This window comes from Dendropsophus ebraccatus, chromosome 13 (genome assembly GCF_027789765.1).
Source record: "Dendropsophus ebraccatus isolate aDenEbr1 chromosome 13, aDenEbr1.pat, whole genome shotgun sequence".
Classification (NCBI taxonomy): Eukaryota; Metazoa; Chordata; class Amphibia; order Anura; family Hylidae; genus Dendropsophus; species Dendropsophus ebraccatus.
Window position 1 is genome coordinate 64,377,323 of NC_091466.1, and position 17,242 is coordinate 64,394,564.

Below are 17,242 nucleotides of genomic sequence, written 5' to 3' on the forward strand. Positions count from 1 at the left end.
ACTGGCTACACTAATTATAGTAGAGAACTTGTATTGAGCAGGGCTATGATTAGACATCATTAGATATTCGGATACACCCCGAGTAGTTTCACACCTGTGATCTCGGTGTACTGAGCGGCGTGACTCACCGGGTTCACTATGAGAGATGTCATTAGTGGAAAGCAATGCATTATGGGATTCCCGAGAAGCCGTGAACTATATGGACGTGCAACAATGCTATGCGCATAGTCTACGCAAGAGGGAGGAGGGATAAAGCAACGTACATAGTAAATGGGAAGGAAACAGTCAGCAAGCTTACATATGTCAATAAATGATTATAGGAAATTGCTATATATTTCTATCTATAATCAAACATGGTGTAAAGTGAAACTGGCTCTGTTGCCCCTAGCAACCAATCAGATTCCACCTTTCATTTTCCAAAGAGTCTGTGAGGAATGAAAGGAGGAATCTGATTGGTTGCTAGGGGCAACCGAGCCAGTTTCCCTTCACACCATGTTTGATAAATCTCCCTCCATATTTCTGCAAGGCCCTGATTATAGATAGAAATATATAGCAATTTCCCAAAATCATTTACTGACATATGTAAGCTTGCTGACTGTTTCCTTCCTAGTTCTGCTTTACACCAGTTTGATAAATCTTCCCAATAGTGTATGTATACTGTATAATGTATATAAATATGTACACTCTGGGGAAGATTTATCCAACATGGTGTAAAGTGAAACTGGCTCAGTTGCCCCTAGCAACCAATCAGATTCTACTTTTCATACCACATAGACTTTTTGGAAAATGAAAGGTGGAATCTGATTGGTTGCTAGGGGCAACTGAGCCAGTTTCACTTTACACCATGTTTGATAAATCTCCCCCATGGGGCTTAAAGGGATACTACGGAAAAGAAAAAGTAAATCAAGTCAGATAAGTCAGAAAGTTATACAGATTTGTAAATTACTTCTATTAAAAATGTCCAGTACTTATCAGCTGCTGTATGCCTTGCAGGAAGTGGTGTATTCTTTCCAGTCTGACACAGTGCTCTCTGCTACTACCTCTGTCCATGTCAGAAACTGTCCAGAGCAGTAGCAAGTACCCATAGAAAACCTCTCCTGCTATGGACAGTTCCTGACATGGACAGAGGTGGCAGCAGAGAGCACTGTGTCACACTGGAAAGAGTACACCACTTCCTGCAGGGCATACAGCAGCTGATAAGAACTGGAAGACTAGAAATATTTTACAGACGTTATTTACAAATCTATATAACTTTCTGATACCAGTTGATTTAAAGACTAATTTTTTCTCTAGAGTATTCCTTTAAAATCCAAGATGGCTGAGATTAAAGAAGCAAATCTCCCATAATTCCCATACTTTGGGATATAATAGACAACTGAGCTGTACATTATACACTCAGCACCTGGAGATGTATAACGCTTCATGCCTCCCAGTGTCCGGGCTGTTTACTGTCTTATAAATAGCCACAAATATTCTCTATTATTTGCCATCTTATAGGCTGCTGACTTTTAATTAACGTTCACAAGTATTTACTTCTGTAGCGGGATTATAGGTTGTTCACTCTGTCGCTGGTTTATAAGAACATCTGCTGCTCATGCCATCTTGTAGGCTATTTATAAGGAAGTCTACCTGTCACTTCAAAGGGGTAGTTTAGTCTTCCAGTACTTATGAGCTGCTGTATATCCTGCAGGAAGTGGTGTATTATTTCCAGTCTGACACAGTGCTCTCTGCTGCCACCTCTGTCCATGTCAGGAACTGTCCAGAGCAGCAGCAAATCCCCATAGAAAACATCTGTTGCTCTCCAGACAGCAAAGGATATACCACTTACATCAGGATATACAGCAGCTGATAAGTACTATTTTTTTTTAATACAAGTAAATTACAAATCTCTGGCACTTTCTGGCACTAGCTGATTTGAAAGAAATATTTTTTACCAACTATGGGGGAGATTGGGGGAACCTGGTGTAAAGTGAAACTGGCTCAGTTGCCCCTAGCAACCAATCAGATTCCACCTTTCATTTTCCAAAGAGTCTGTGAGGAATGAAAGGTGGAATCTGATTGGTTGCTAGGGGCAACTGAGCCAGTTTCACTTTACACCATGTTTAATCAATCTTCCCCATTATCCCTTAAAAAAAACTTGAGACTTTGGCTTTCCAGGCATGACGGGAATTGTAGTTTTGCAACAGCTGGAGGGCCGAAGGCTCCCCATCCCTGGGTCATAGTCAAAGATGGTCCCATAGGGGCCTATTCCACGGAGTGATAATCGATTCGGCCAATTATCGCTCGGTGGAAAAGAGAAAACGATCAGCCGATGATCACGTCATCAGCTGATCGTTTATTTAGGCCCAAACCTAAAATCATCAGTCACCCACTGCGTGGAAAAGCAGTGTGCGGCGGGCGACCGACGATTCAAGCGGCATACATTACCTAGCATGGCTTCTCTTCCGCTCCTTCTTCATCCCGGTCCTGCATGCAGCAGCAGCTTCTGTGCGGTCTGACTGAGCTGTCAGACCACTCAGCCAATCACTGTCCAGGACCACAGCGGCCAGTGATTGGCTGAGCGCTCTGACAGCTCAGTCAGGCCGCTCCAGAGTTGATGCTGCGAGCGGGATGGGGATAAAGACGGAGCGGAGGAGAAGCCCTGCTAGGTAATGTATACTGCAAGGGCTGCAAGGACATCGATAACGATGTCCCTGCAGCCCTCACTAAACAATCATCGGGCCGTGGAATAGGCCCAGTAAACGAGCACTGATCTAGCAGATTGGCGCTCGTTTACATTATTGATCGGCCCGTGGAATAGGGCCCATAGACTTATTAGGGGTCCATGTGGGTCACAGTATCCAGTACCCGTGTAAGGGTAGGTGGCCAAGGTCACTTTCCCCTCGTATTCACCCTCTTACTAGTATGTAGGGGAATCTGCTACTTATGTCATCTTGCATTCTGTTCTCTCTACTATTACGGCCATACTTCCTCCTCTGCCGGTTTATAGGCTGATCACTCTTATTTAGCGCTCCTTCAGGTATACAGTCTTTGCATTCTTTCATTTTTATGTTAATTCCAAGAAGATGATCCACTTCATGCTGGAATCTGCGATCCTGACTATGGAGGAAAGTATGCGGCACAATGTCTGACCTATATTACACATGCACTGATTGTCAGCTCTTCTGTCAAGTTCTAATCCCCATGATATCACAAGGTGGCGACGGAGTGATTGTTATATAAGTGTTCAGGTGCCCGAATAAACATCGGATGAACCTTGGCCGAACCTGATGAATGTGCTGGTGTATGTTATCTAAGCTAGATGGTTTAAAGGTAGTGACTAAAGGCCCTATTTCATGGGAAGATTATCGTTCAGATAATCGTTAAATCGCTCGGAACGAAGTGATAATCGTTCGGTGGAATAGCAGTTAACAATTAAACGACGAACAAGAAATCGTTGCTCGCTAAATAAGACCTGGACCTACTTTTATCGTTGCTCGCAATAGCGGCAATAGGTCACAAAGTCCCATAGAGAAGAATTTTATCGTTTTCGTTTAAAAAACATACGTTTAAAAAAAAAAAAACTCTACAGAAAAACACAGACCAATACAATATGTGTCCAAACTACCACTCCACATAGTGGTTATGCCAGCCAGGCGCCATTTATTACCTATATCCAGATACATAAACAGCCCATATATGTACTGTTACATTTGTCTGAACTACAACTCCTATCAGGCATTGTGTGTTCTATTACATGTCTCCAGACTACAACTCCTAGAATGCGTAGAACAGCCACATATCTACTGTTACATGTATCTAAACTACAACTCCTATAGTGCTTAAAGAAGCCATGTATGTACTATTACATGTGGCAGAACTACAACTCTTATTCTGTACAGATTGGCTGTATGTGGTAAATGTATCTAAGCTCCTATGATGTAATGTATCTTCTATTATATGTATTTACAACTACAGCTCCTATTCTGTATATAGATTGGTTGTACATGTATTATTACTATTATGTATCCAAGCTACAACTCCTATGATGCAATGTATCTTCAATTATTTACATCTACAACTACAGCTCCTATGATGTGTAGAGCAGCCGCACACCTACTGCTAAATGTGTATGAACTACAACTCCTGTGATGCAATGTATCTTCTATTTACCCAACTACATTAAATGAGTGTGAACTACAACTCCTATGATATGACATGTACAGTATCTACTACTTCTACACATGTATGAACTACAACTCCTATGATATGACATGTACAGTATCTACTACTTCTAAACATGTATGAACTACAACTCCTATGATATGACATGTATCTACTACTTCTATACATATATGAACTACAACTCCTATAACACTTAAACAAGTCACTCTTCTATGTGTCCTGACTACATGTGGCCAAACAACAACCTCTATAATACCATGTATCTACAATTATATATATCTAAACTAGAACTCCTGTGATACCATGTATCTACAATTATATGTATCTAAACTAGAACTCCTGTGATACCATGTATCTACAATTATATGTATCTAAACTAGTATGTAAGCTCATGCATGCGAGCAGGGATCTCACTCCTCATGTATGGATAATTATATGTATATCTCTGTAACGTCTATTTTTTGTCTATGTATCCCCCAGAATTGTAAAGTGCTGCGGAATCTGTTGGCGCTATATAAATAAAAAAATATTATTAAACTAGAACTCCTGTGATACCATGTATCTACAATTATATGTATCTAAACTACAACTCCTGTGATACCATGTATCTACAATTATATGTGTCTAAACTACAATTCCTGTGATACCATGTATCTACAATTATATGTATCTAAACTACAACTCCTGTGATACCATGTATCTACAATTATATGTATCTAAACTACAACTCCTGTGATACCATGTATCTACAATTATATGTATCTAAACTACAACTCCTGTGATACCATGTATCTACAATTATATGTATCTAAACTACAACTCATGCGATACCATGTTTCTACAATTATATGTATCTAAACTTAAACTCCTTTGATACCATGTATCTACAAATTTAAGTATCTAAACTACAACTCCTGTGATACCATGTATCTACTATTATATGTATCTAAACCACAACCCCTATGATACCATGTATCTACTGTTATCTGTATCTAAACCGCAACCCCTATGATACTATGTATCTACTATTTTATGTATCTCAGCTACAACTCCTGTGGATCTTAGATAAGCCATATGTTTACTAGTATATTATCTTAACTGCAACTCCCATGATACTTAGACCAGCCATGTATCTACTATCGCATATGTCTGAACTACAACTCCCAATGCTCACACAAGCCACACATCTACTATAACATGCGTTCTTACTACAACTCCCATAATCTACTTATACTGAATGAACTACAACTCCCAGCTATCTTTCTGTATGTTTTAACCACAACTTCTAGGCCGGGTAGCTTAGTCCAATGCGATGTGCTCTTTCTATATCAGAACTACAACCCCTATGGTGCTCAGGTGAGCCAGAAAGATAGAAGATTGGTGTATTCCTACCCCAGCGAGCTCTCGGGTGCTCCATAGCCAGGCTGGCAGCAGCTCGGAGTCCTGAAGTCACAGTACACAGGTAATGTACCTGGAATGAAGGTGTTGTCACTGCTGAATACCATACATTAATGTACACCTGCTGTAACCCTGCCCAGGGAGATGTGTGCGTTTAATCAGGGCACCCACACCCAGTGATACACCATAGGTGTGCGCCACCAGTCACCGACCATGTGCAGCCAGCACCAAGCACTGTTTATACATCAGGGTTAATGAGAACAGACACTATTACTACTGCACAGTAACAAAGTAGAGCAGCTCCCAGATCCCCCGCTCCATAAACGCTTCTTATGTAATAGTAATTAGTGCAATGGGGACAAGGCGGCTAATAGTGGCTGTCACACTGCTACAGGAGAGAAGCAGCTGCTGTGCCCACTACATAGCAGAGCTCAGCCACTTATTAAAGGGCAACCCCAAGTCTATGGGATTATCACATGAACAGTGCAGGAATCATTACAGAGGAGATGCTACAACATAAGCTTCACCAAGTATCCGTATACTGCTCATCCTGCCCCAGGACACAGCACAGTCTCCTTATTCTCCTGTTCTCATGTCACCCCCTGCTGAGTCATGTGCTGAGTATAACCGGCCGAGTACAGCAATAAGGAAGGTAGAAGGTGATTAGAGAACGTCCTGTCTACATTATATATCCAAAATATAACTACTATAATACTGCTCCTATATACAAGAACATAACTACTATAATACTGCTCCCTATATACAGGAATATAACTACTATAATACTGCTCCTATATACAAGAACATAACTACTATAATACTGCTCCTATATACAAGAATATAACTACTATAATACTGCTCCTGTATACAAGAATATAACTACTGTAATACTGCTCCCTATATACAGGAATATAACTACTATAATACTGCTCCTACATACAAGAATATAACTACTATATACAGGAATATAACTACTATAATACTGCCCCTATATACAAGAATATAACTACTATAATACTGCTCCTATATACAAGTATATAACTACTATAATGCTGTTCCTATATACAGGAATATAACTACTATAATACTGCCCCTATATACAAGAATATAACTACTATAATACTGCTCCTATATACAAGAATATAACTACTATAATACTGCCCCTATATACAAGAATATAACTACTATAATACTGCCTCCTATATACAAGAATATAACTACTATAATACTGCTCCTATATACAAGAACATAACTACTATAATACTGCTCCTATATACAAGAATATAACTACTATAATACTGCTCCTATATACAAGAACATAACTACTATAATACTGCTCCTATATACAAGAATATAACTACTATATACAGGAATATAACTACTATAATACTGCCCCTATATACAACAATATAACTACTATAATACTGCTCCTATATACAAGTTTATAACTACTATAATGCTGTTCCTATATACAGGAATATAACTACTATAATACTGCCCCTATATACAAGAATATAACTACTATAATACTGCCCCTATATACAAGAATATAACTACTATAATACTGCCTCCTATATACAAGAATATAACTACTATAATACTGCCCCCCCTATGGATAGGAATATGTATCTACACTGATAGGAAACAACAGATGTTAAGATCACCTTAAAAGGGTCAGAAAGTCATTTAGATTTGTAATTTACTTCTATTTAAAAATCTCCAGTCTTCCAGTACTTATCAGCTGCAGAATGTAAACAGAAGTAAATTACAAATCTGAATAAGTTAATTTGAAAGTATTTTCTTCTTTTCTCGAGTACCCCTTTAACTTGTAATATTCCATTAGACTAGGTTCCCACACAGTATTTCTGCTCAGTATTCTCACACACTGTTGAAATGGAGTGGATGGACGTCATTTAATGGCAAATAACGGCCGTGGTTGTAAACTGTGAGATGTTGTTGTCACCTTCTATTCTGTATAACTGATATCTATTTACTCTGCTCTCCCAGAATCCTTTGCTCTGGGTAATGTTTGCAATCTAAAGCCGGATGTTTTACTAGAAACGAGGTCTTGTTTGCTCATAGAGGGCAGGACGGACGCTCTTATTTTGTTTTAACCCTTCGCGTACACTGACAGTTCACAGTTCCCTTAACCTCCATTATTTTACATTATAATTGTAGGGTGACAGAAGCAGTGTAGCCAAAGCAGCACTGTGTGAACGGAGCCATCTGGGGGGGGGGGGTGCAGGCTGGTAGAGGAGGAGGATGATGGGGAGCAGGAGGTTCCTGCCATTTATAAGCCTACTGGAAGGGAATATTCACGGACAGATGTCCCTATAAGGCTGGCGCTGTTGTTCTCCCTGCGTTCATCGGGCCCGGGCTCTGAAAACACGTGTTGCCATGGAAACAGTCAGAATGAAGGTCGTGACCCAGCCTGGGAAGGAAAATAATGCACATATCCAGGAATTATTGGGTCTCGGCTCCATGTCAGGCCCACATAAAAATAGGATAAAATTGAGCCTGACATGGCTGATACCAGAGAGTAATGGTTGTATATACCTGTCCTACAGTCACCTCTCCCCAGCATGACATGGCTGATACCAGAGAGTAATAGATAGTATATACCTGTCCTACAGTGACCCCCCCCCCTCCAGCCTGACATGGCTGATACCAGAGAGTAATAGATGTATATACCTGTCCTACAGTCACCTCTCTCCAGCCTGACATGGCTGATACCAGAGAGTAATAGATTGCATATACCTGTCCTACAGTCACCTCTCTCCAGCCTGACATGGCTGATACCAGAGAGTAATAGATTGCATATACCTGTCCTACAGTCACCTCTCTCCAGCCTGACATGGCTGATACCAGAGAGTAATAGATTGTATATACCTGTCCTACAGTCACCTCTCCCCAGCATGACATGGCTGATACCAGAGAGTAATAGATTGTATATACCTGTCCTACAGTCACCTCCCCCCAGCCTGAAATGGCTGATACCAGAGAGTAGTAGATGTATATACCTGTCCTACAGTCACCTCCCCCCAGCCTGAAATGGCTGATACCAGAGAGTAGTAGATGTATATACCTGTCCTACAGTCACCTCCCCCCCCAGCCTGACATGGCTGATACCAGAGAATAATAGATTGTATATACCTGTCCTACAGTGACCCCACCCCCAGCCTGACATGGCTGATACCAGAGAGTAATAGACTGTATATACCTGTCCTACAGTCACCTCCCCCGCCCCCAGGCTGACATGGCCGATACCAGAGAGTAATAGACTGTATATACCTGTCCTACAGTCACCTCCCCCGCCCCCAGCCTAACATGGCTGATACCGGAGAGTAATTGACTGTTTCTACCTCATTTAATTCTACGGCTTCGCACAAAGACAGATTTCTCATGTCGATTTGTTATTCCAGAATATTCAATCATCCAAAAAAACAACATTTTTTAGGTTCCTGTCACTTTAAAAAGGGGAAACCAATCCATCGGTGGGGGATGGGTTGTCGAACACTAAATATCTTAAAATAACATAATAATACATAATCTGATTTTACGCTTTACACACTAATCCTGTTTTTGTTCGGCTAAATGTCCGTTCACACAAGGTCACATTCCAGGCGCACACGGACAATGGCTCCACGCAACACTGTAACTAAAACACATTTAAAAGAGAGTCCTGCAGGTCACAAACCACCAAATATAACCATAAAACGAGTCCGTAAAAAATAGAATGAATGTCAGTGGCTCACAGGAAATGATTACCAAATGTTATGCATGACTGAGAGTGTAGTACTCCACATGGCCTGCAGGTGTCACTGCTAGCAGCAACAATCAAGAAACAGGGTTGGAATGCATGTGCTATACCTCCTGTAGGAGGGGTAGGGAACCTTGGCTCTCCTGCTGTTGCAAAACTACAACTTCCATCATGCCTGGACAGCCAAAGCTTTAGATTTGGCTGTCCAGGCATGATGGGAGTTGTAGTTTTGCAACAGCTAGAGAGCCAAGGTTCCCTATCCCTTCTGTAGGAGACCTAAAATATGGTTAAAGGGGTACTGTCATGCAGACCCAGGCGCAGTATCTGCAAGGAAAAAGGAAGACACTGCTAGTGTGTCAGACTTTACTGTAGTTCTTGCTTTCTGTTCATGCACCGGGAAGCTCAGGATAAACTAATCTATATCACATACCTGGATAGGAGACTGTTTTAAAGGGGTAAACCAGCAATTTTTTTTTTCTTTTAAATCAACTGGCGTCAGAAACCTATACAGATTTGTAATTTACTTTTAGTTAAAAATCTCCAGTCTTCCAGTATTTATAAGCTGCTGTATATCCTGCAGAAAATGTTGTTTCCTTTCCAGTCTGACACAGTGCTCTCTGCTGCCACCTCTGTCCATGACAGGAACTGTCCAGAGCAGGAGAAGTTTTCTATGGGGATTTGCTACTACTCTGAACAGTTCCTGACATGGACAGAGGTGGCAGCAGAGAGCGCTGTGTCAGACTGGGAAGAATACACCACTTCCTGCAGGACATACAGCAGCTGATACGTAGGGGAAGACTGGAGATTTATTAAAGAGAAGTAATTTACAAATCAGTATATCTTTCTGAAACCAGTTGATTTGAAAGAAAAAAAACCTGCTGCATAACCCCTTTCTCACAGGGACATTGTAGATGGTGGAGCCACATGCACAAATTAAAGGGGTACTCCGGTGAGAATATTTTTCTTTTAAATCAATCTCTGTCCATGTCAGGAACTGTCCAGAGCAGTAGCAAATCCCCATAGAAAACCTCTCCTGCTCTGGACAGTTCCTGACATGGACAGAGGTGGCAGCAGAGAGCACTGTGCCAGACTGGAAAGAATACACCACTTTCTGCAGGACATACAGTAGCTGATACGTACTGGAAGACTGGAGATTTATAAATAGAAGTAAATTACAAATCTATGTAACTTTCTGAAACCAGTTGATTTGAAAGAAAAAGATTTTTGCCGGAGCACCCCTTTAATGGCCCGGGAGTCACTATGGCCCGGGAGTCACTTTCTGCTTGGCTTAACAACTAACCAGTCAGGGCATGCTGAGAGTTGTAGTCCTACAACTAAGAAAACTGAGTGATATTATAGCCCACACTCCTGCATAGGAAATTTATAGAGCAAAGTCACATTCAGGATACTGGGAAAGCTGAGTATTGGCCGCTCCTCAGCACCTGACACTTGGAGCTGTCAGCATCGGGGAGTGAACCGCTGACACGGAATACGTCCGCTCTCTGTGTTATCCGCTCATTAAGTGGGTGTAGAAGGGTTCACTCCACTCTGTGCCAACTTCTATCGTTGGCATCACCAGGGACGAGGTGTCACTACTACTTACTATAAGGGAAAGGAGCCAACTGGCTCAGGAGTGCAGGAAGCCGCCAGATCATAACATGATGATACATACAAAAAGCAAGAGACATAATACCCAAAAGAATTTATCATCACTGATCCTAGAAAAAAAAAAAAATTAAGTAAAAAAATTAAATAAAATTAATATTTTTTTTTTTTTTTTTTTTTTTTTACTATTGTGGGTATATAGCTCCTATGCGGTTGTATGTGTGACGCCATGGTTACAGACTACAATAAGCCCTGTGTAGTCTGATCCTTCTGTCCTGCCATATTCTGTCTATAGGATATCAGATGACTGTGGGATCTGACTACGCAGTAGTCTGTCACCATGAAGACGCATAGCTGTATACACAAATCATACGCTGCAGAATTCAGTCTTTTCTAAACACCTAAATGGGATGAAGACAATAAAAAGATAAAAAATATTTATCTACACTATCAAAGTCGTTGGACTTTGGAAGCAAATATTGATACACTCAGCTGGAAGAAGATTTTATTACTGTAGAAGGATGGGGAGAGATACCAAATGGGTACTAAAGGTTACGCTCTAGCTATGCAAAACTACAACTCCCAGCATGCCCTGACAGCCGTAGGCTGTCAGGGCATGCTGGGAGTTGTAGTTTTGCAAAACTTGCAGAGCCCGATTCTGCTCCCTTGGCTAATACCGTGCAGGAGAAGGAGGAGGTGAGTATGATGGTAAGCCCAAACTGACCTGCTACCGTATATTGTATCACAGTGCTGGGAGGAGTGTGCAAAAGAAGACTTAAAGGGACCTGAACCCATTGAAAATGACGTCCAATCTGCAGACATCATGTTATAGAGCAAGAGGAGCTGAGCGGATTGATATATAGTTATGTGGGAAAAATTTGAGGATAACTTGGTAATTTGGTCATGTAAACCTCTGCTCAAGTAGTCAAGTGGGCGGTTCTACTTAGTAATTGACAGTTACTGACAAGTTATTCTAGAACTTTTCCTACAAACCTATATATCAATTTACTCAGCTCCTCCTCCTCTATAACCTGATGCTGGTAGATTGGACTGTTTTTTCGATGAGAGAGGGTCCCTTTAAAAGTGGTAGTGACCATGTGTGCTAGACCCCAGGGTCAATTTTAAATTCTATGTTCAGCTCCTATTGACCAAATGACTATGACTAATGGTGCGTTTACACAGACAGATTTATCTGACAGATCTTTGAAGCCAAAACCTGGAACAGACTATAAACAGGGATCAGGTCATAAAGGAAAGACTGAGATCTATCCTCTTTTCAAATCCATTCCTGGTTTTGGCTTCCAAAATCTGTCAGATAAATCTTCCTGTGTAAACGCACCCTTATGGTGCGTTTACACAGGCAGATTTATCTGACAGATTTTGGAAGCCAAAGCCAGGAATAGATTTGCAAAGAGGAGAAATCTCAGTCTTTCCTTTATGACCAGTTCAATGTTTATAGTCTGTTCCTGGTTTTGGCTTCAAAGATCTGTCAGATAAATCTGCCTTTGTAAACGCACCATCTGGGTCCATTTACACAGAAAGATTATCTGACAGATTATCTGACAAAGATTTGAAGCCAAAGCCAGGAACAGACTATAAACAGGGAACAGATCATAAAGAAAAGCCTGAGATTTCTCCTCTTTTCGAATCCATTCCTGGCTTTGGCTTCAAATCTTTTGCAGATAATCTGTCAGATAATCTTTCTGTGTAAATGGACCCTTATGCTGGGTTTACACGGAACGATTATCGGGCGAATTTGCACGATAACGATCGAATTCGAACGATAATTGTACGTGTAAACGCAGCGAACGATCGAACGACGAGCAAGAAATCGTTCATTTTGATCTTTTAACAGATTCTTAAATCATCGTTCGTCGTTCGCAAAAAATTCGCCGATAGTTCCGTGTAAACAGTCGTTCACTGATTTTTCCCTATGTGCGAGATAGGCTTAAGCAATCGCAAAACGATCGGAAAACAAATTTTCTGTACGATATATCGTTCCATCTAAACGCTGAACGTTATAAAAGAAAAATCGTTACTTAGAAATCGTTAATCGTACGATTGGGCGAATTATCGCTCCGTGTAAACCCAGCATTATGGTGCGTTTACACAGAAAGATTTATCTGACAGATTTTGAAAGCCAAAACCAGGAATGGATTTGAAAAGAGGATAGATCTCAGTCTTTCCTTTATGATCTGTTCCCTGTTTATAGTCTGTTCCTGGCTTTGGCTTCAAATCTTTGGCAGATAATCTGTCAGATAATCTTTCTGTGTAAATGGACCCTTATAGGAGAAGGTCTTCTGAATATGACCGTACCCTGAAACCATGAAGAAACAAGATCCCAGAATCACAAATAACGCAGCGGAAAATGTAAGGAAGAATTACAGATGATGGAACATTCCATTTATGTGGGCAGAAGAGACCCTGGCACCCCTCATACAGAGGCCTTGTTCTGCCCAGTTGGCGCTGCCCCTCAGTCTGCAGTTTTATTCCCATCTCCTATAAATATATTCCAGCTTTGGGCGGCCTCCCCGGCTGTCAGATCCGCCTGCGCTGCTCCCAGCCTGTGGATCTGTCTTTTCCCAGGATTCTGGAGAACAGCGATGGCTGAGAGAGCAGAGCGCCGGGCAATAGCGACTGATCCAGAAGCGGACTATAAATAACACGGTCCCTGAAGGGCTGCGCTCGCTTCCAAATCACTGAGCAGAATACACTCTGCAGGAAGCTGCATCATACACACTGACACACATATACATACATACCATACAGGAAGCTGCATCACACATACATACATACATACACATACAGAAAGCTTCATCACACATACATACATACACATACATACCATACAGGAAGCTGCATCACACATACATACACACACACACACACACACACACACACACTGACACACATACCATACAGAAAGCTGCATCACACATATATACATGCATACAAACATACATACATACTTACATACTGTACAGGAAGCTGCTTCATACATACACACTGACACACATACACATACATAATATACAGGAAGCTGCATCACACATAGATACATTCTGACACACATAGACATACATAAAATACAGGAAGCTGCTTCATACATACATACATGCATACATACTGACACACATACACATATCATAGAGGAAGCTGCATCGTACATACATACATACATACATACTGACACACATACACATATACAGGAAGCTGCATTATTCACACTGACACACATACGCATACATAATATACAGGAAGCTGCGTCACACATACATACATACAGGAAGCTGCATCATACATACATACATACATACATACTGACACACATAAATACATACATACATACTGACACACATACATACATATGTACATACATACACACATACAGGAAGCTGCTTCATACACATATACATACATACATACAGGAAGCTGCTTCATACATACAAACATACTGACAAACATATACATACATACTATAGAGGAAACTGCTTCATACACATATACATACATACATACAGGAAGCTGCTTCATACATACATACATACATACTATACACTCTGCAGCAGGATGCATCACACAAACATGCATACATACTATACACACATACATATTAGACACATAAATACTATACATACTAGACACATATACATACGATACACACATACTTACTATACACACTGTAGGAGGCAGCATCATACATACATACATACACATATACATACTATACACAAACACATACTAGACACATATATATATACTATACACAAATACAAACTAGACACATATATATACTATACACAAATACAAACTAGACACATAAATATACTACACACAAATACATACTAGACACATACATATACTATACACAAATACATACTAGACACATACATATACTATACACAAATACATACTAGACACATAAATATACTACACACAAATACATACTAGACACATATATATACTATACACAAATACAAACTAGACACATAAATATACTACACACAAATACATACTAGACACATACTATACAAAAATACATACTAGACACATATATATACTACACACAAATACATACTAGACACATACATATACCATACACAAATACATACTAGACACATATATATACTACACACAAATACATACTAGACACATATACATACTATACACAAATACATACTAGACACATATACATACTATACACAAATACATACTAGACACATATATATACTACACACAAATACATACTAGACACATATACATACTATACACAAATACATACTAGACACATATACATACTATACACAAATACATACTAGACACATATATATACTACACACAAATACATACTAGACACATATATACTACACACAAATACAAACTAGACACATATATATACTATACACAAATACATACTAGACACATATATATACGATACACAAATACATACTAGACAAATATATATACTATACACAAATACAAACTAGACACATATATATATACTATACACAAATACATACTAGACACATATATATATACTAGACACAAATACATACTAGACACATATAAATACTATACACGCACACACACACTACACACACATACATACATACATACATACTAGAAACAGTGTAGACAATCCCCTGCGAGCTGCACAGCCCCATACACCTCACCTGCACCTGTCTCTCAATTGTATTGCATTGGGTCAGGACAGGTTTTCAGCTTGTTTCTATTCACTGACAGCGATCAGAGATCTTATACATGGAGGAGGACACAAACATCAAGTATAGGAGAAGATTACAGAACTCTCCGGTATACGATGACTCAGCTTTAATAACAGAGAAGCCGCCATTCCCTCCATTCCTGTGAGATGTCTGAGTCAGGGTCTCCAGCTGCGCAGTGTGTATGGTGTCTAGTATTAGCCCCACAGCTCTTCTATATATTCTACCTGCAGACATGAGCGGAAGCACAATGGGGAAGATTTGTCAGACATGGTGTAAAGTGAGACCTCTAGCAACCAATCAGATTCCACCTTTCATTACTCACAGACTCTTTGGAAAATAAAAGGTGGAATCTGATTGGTTGCTAGGGGCAACTGAGCCAGTTTCACTTTACATCATGTTTGATAAATCTCCCCGAATGACTTTCCCAGAAGGATAATAATATTATACCATTCTAACAATAATACTTATAATAATAACAGATGTGACCGGCACCACCCCCAACACCGTCAAAGTATTAAAACAATGATTATATATAATACAAGGGGAGGGGCCTAGTGATAATATGGGAGTGGTTATGTGAAATGGGTGTGGCTTTTGATGGGAGGGGAGGGGCTACAACACAATCCTGCCTGTTGTTCCTGGAAAAAGTCAACAAGCTTGTAAACAGACACACCCACCCACCTAGCTTAGATAAACTCCTATAATAAGGGGATGGGGGTGCAGTTGTTTCATACACCATATAATTGAACATTGCCTGACTAATTTCCCAGAATGCAATTTTTTTCAGTGCAGATACTGAAAAAACAGGAGATCCTGATAATTAATTCTACAGCTGCAGAATTAAGAATGCAGCTCTGAGGTATAACAGAGGCTGCAACTCAAGGGGAACAACAGAAAGAAATGTATATGCATACTTTTCCCATGTTGATTGCATTTGTAAGATAAGTTCAGTTTATGGTATTGTTTATTATTATTGTAATGTTTGATATTTTTAAATAAGAGAACTACAGGATGTAACTCAGGATAAGTAATGTAATGTATGTACACAGTGACCCCACCAGCAGAATAGTGAGTGCAGCTCTGGAGTATAAGACAGGATGTAACTCAGGATCAGTAATGTAATGTATTTACACAGTGACCCCACCAGCAGAATAGTGAGTGCAGCTCTGGAGTATAATACAGGATGTAACTCAGGATCAGTAATGTAATGTATGTACACAGTGACCCCACCAGCAGAATAGTGAGTGCAGCTCTGGGGTATATTACAGGATGTAACTCAGGATCAGTACAGGATCAGTAATGTAATTTATGTACACAGTGACCCCACCAGCTGAATAGTGAGTGCAGCTCTAGAGTATATTACAGGATGTAACTCAGGATCAGTACAGGATAAGTAATGTAATGTATGTACACAGTGACCCCACCAGCTGAATAGTGAGTGCAGCTCTGGAGGATAATACAGGATGTAACTCAGGATCAGTACAGGATAAGTAATGTAATGTATGTACACAGTGACCCCACCAGCAGAATAGTGAGTGCAGCTCTGGAGGATAATACATGATGCAGTTGTAGGGTAGCCATACAGACATAT

General features: G+C 40.2%; 1 protein-coding gene across 2 annotated transcripts in view; it reads right to left on the minus strand.

Annotated features, from left to right (window-relative positions):
- The window catches only part of CLMN (calmin), a 69,489-nt gene that overhangs the window by 41,904 nt on the left and 10,343 nt on the right, over positions 1 to 17,242 (minus strand). Inside the window, exon 1 of one of the 2 annotated variants that reach the window (XM_069950558.1) lies at positions 5,557 to 5,662. The exons of the other annotated variant lie outside the window; for it this stretch is intronic. Coding sequence (XP_069806659.1) covers positions 5,557 to 5,581 — 25 coding nt within the window. The 5' untranslated portion in view covers positions 5,582 to 5,662. Of the gene's footprint in view, positions 1 to 5,556; positions 5,663 to 17,242 lie in introns of those variants that run through there. 2 annotated transcript variants of the gene reach the window in all.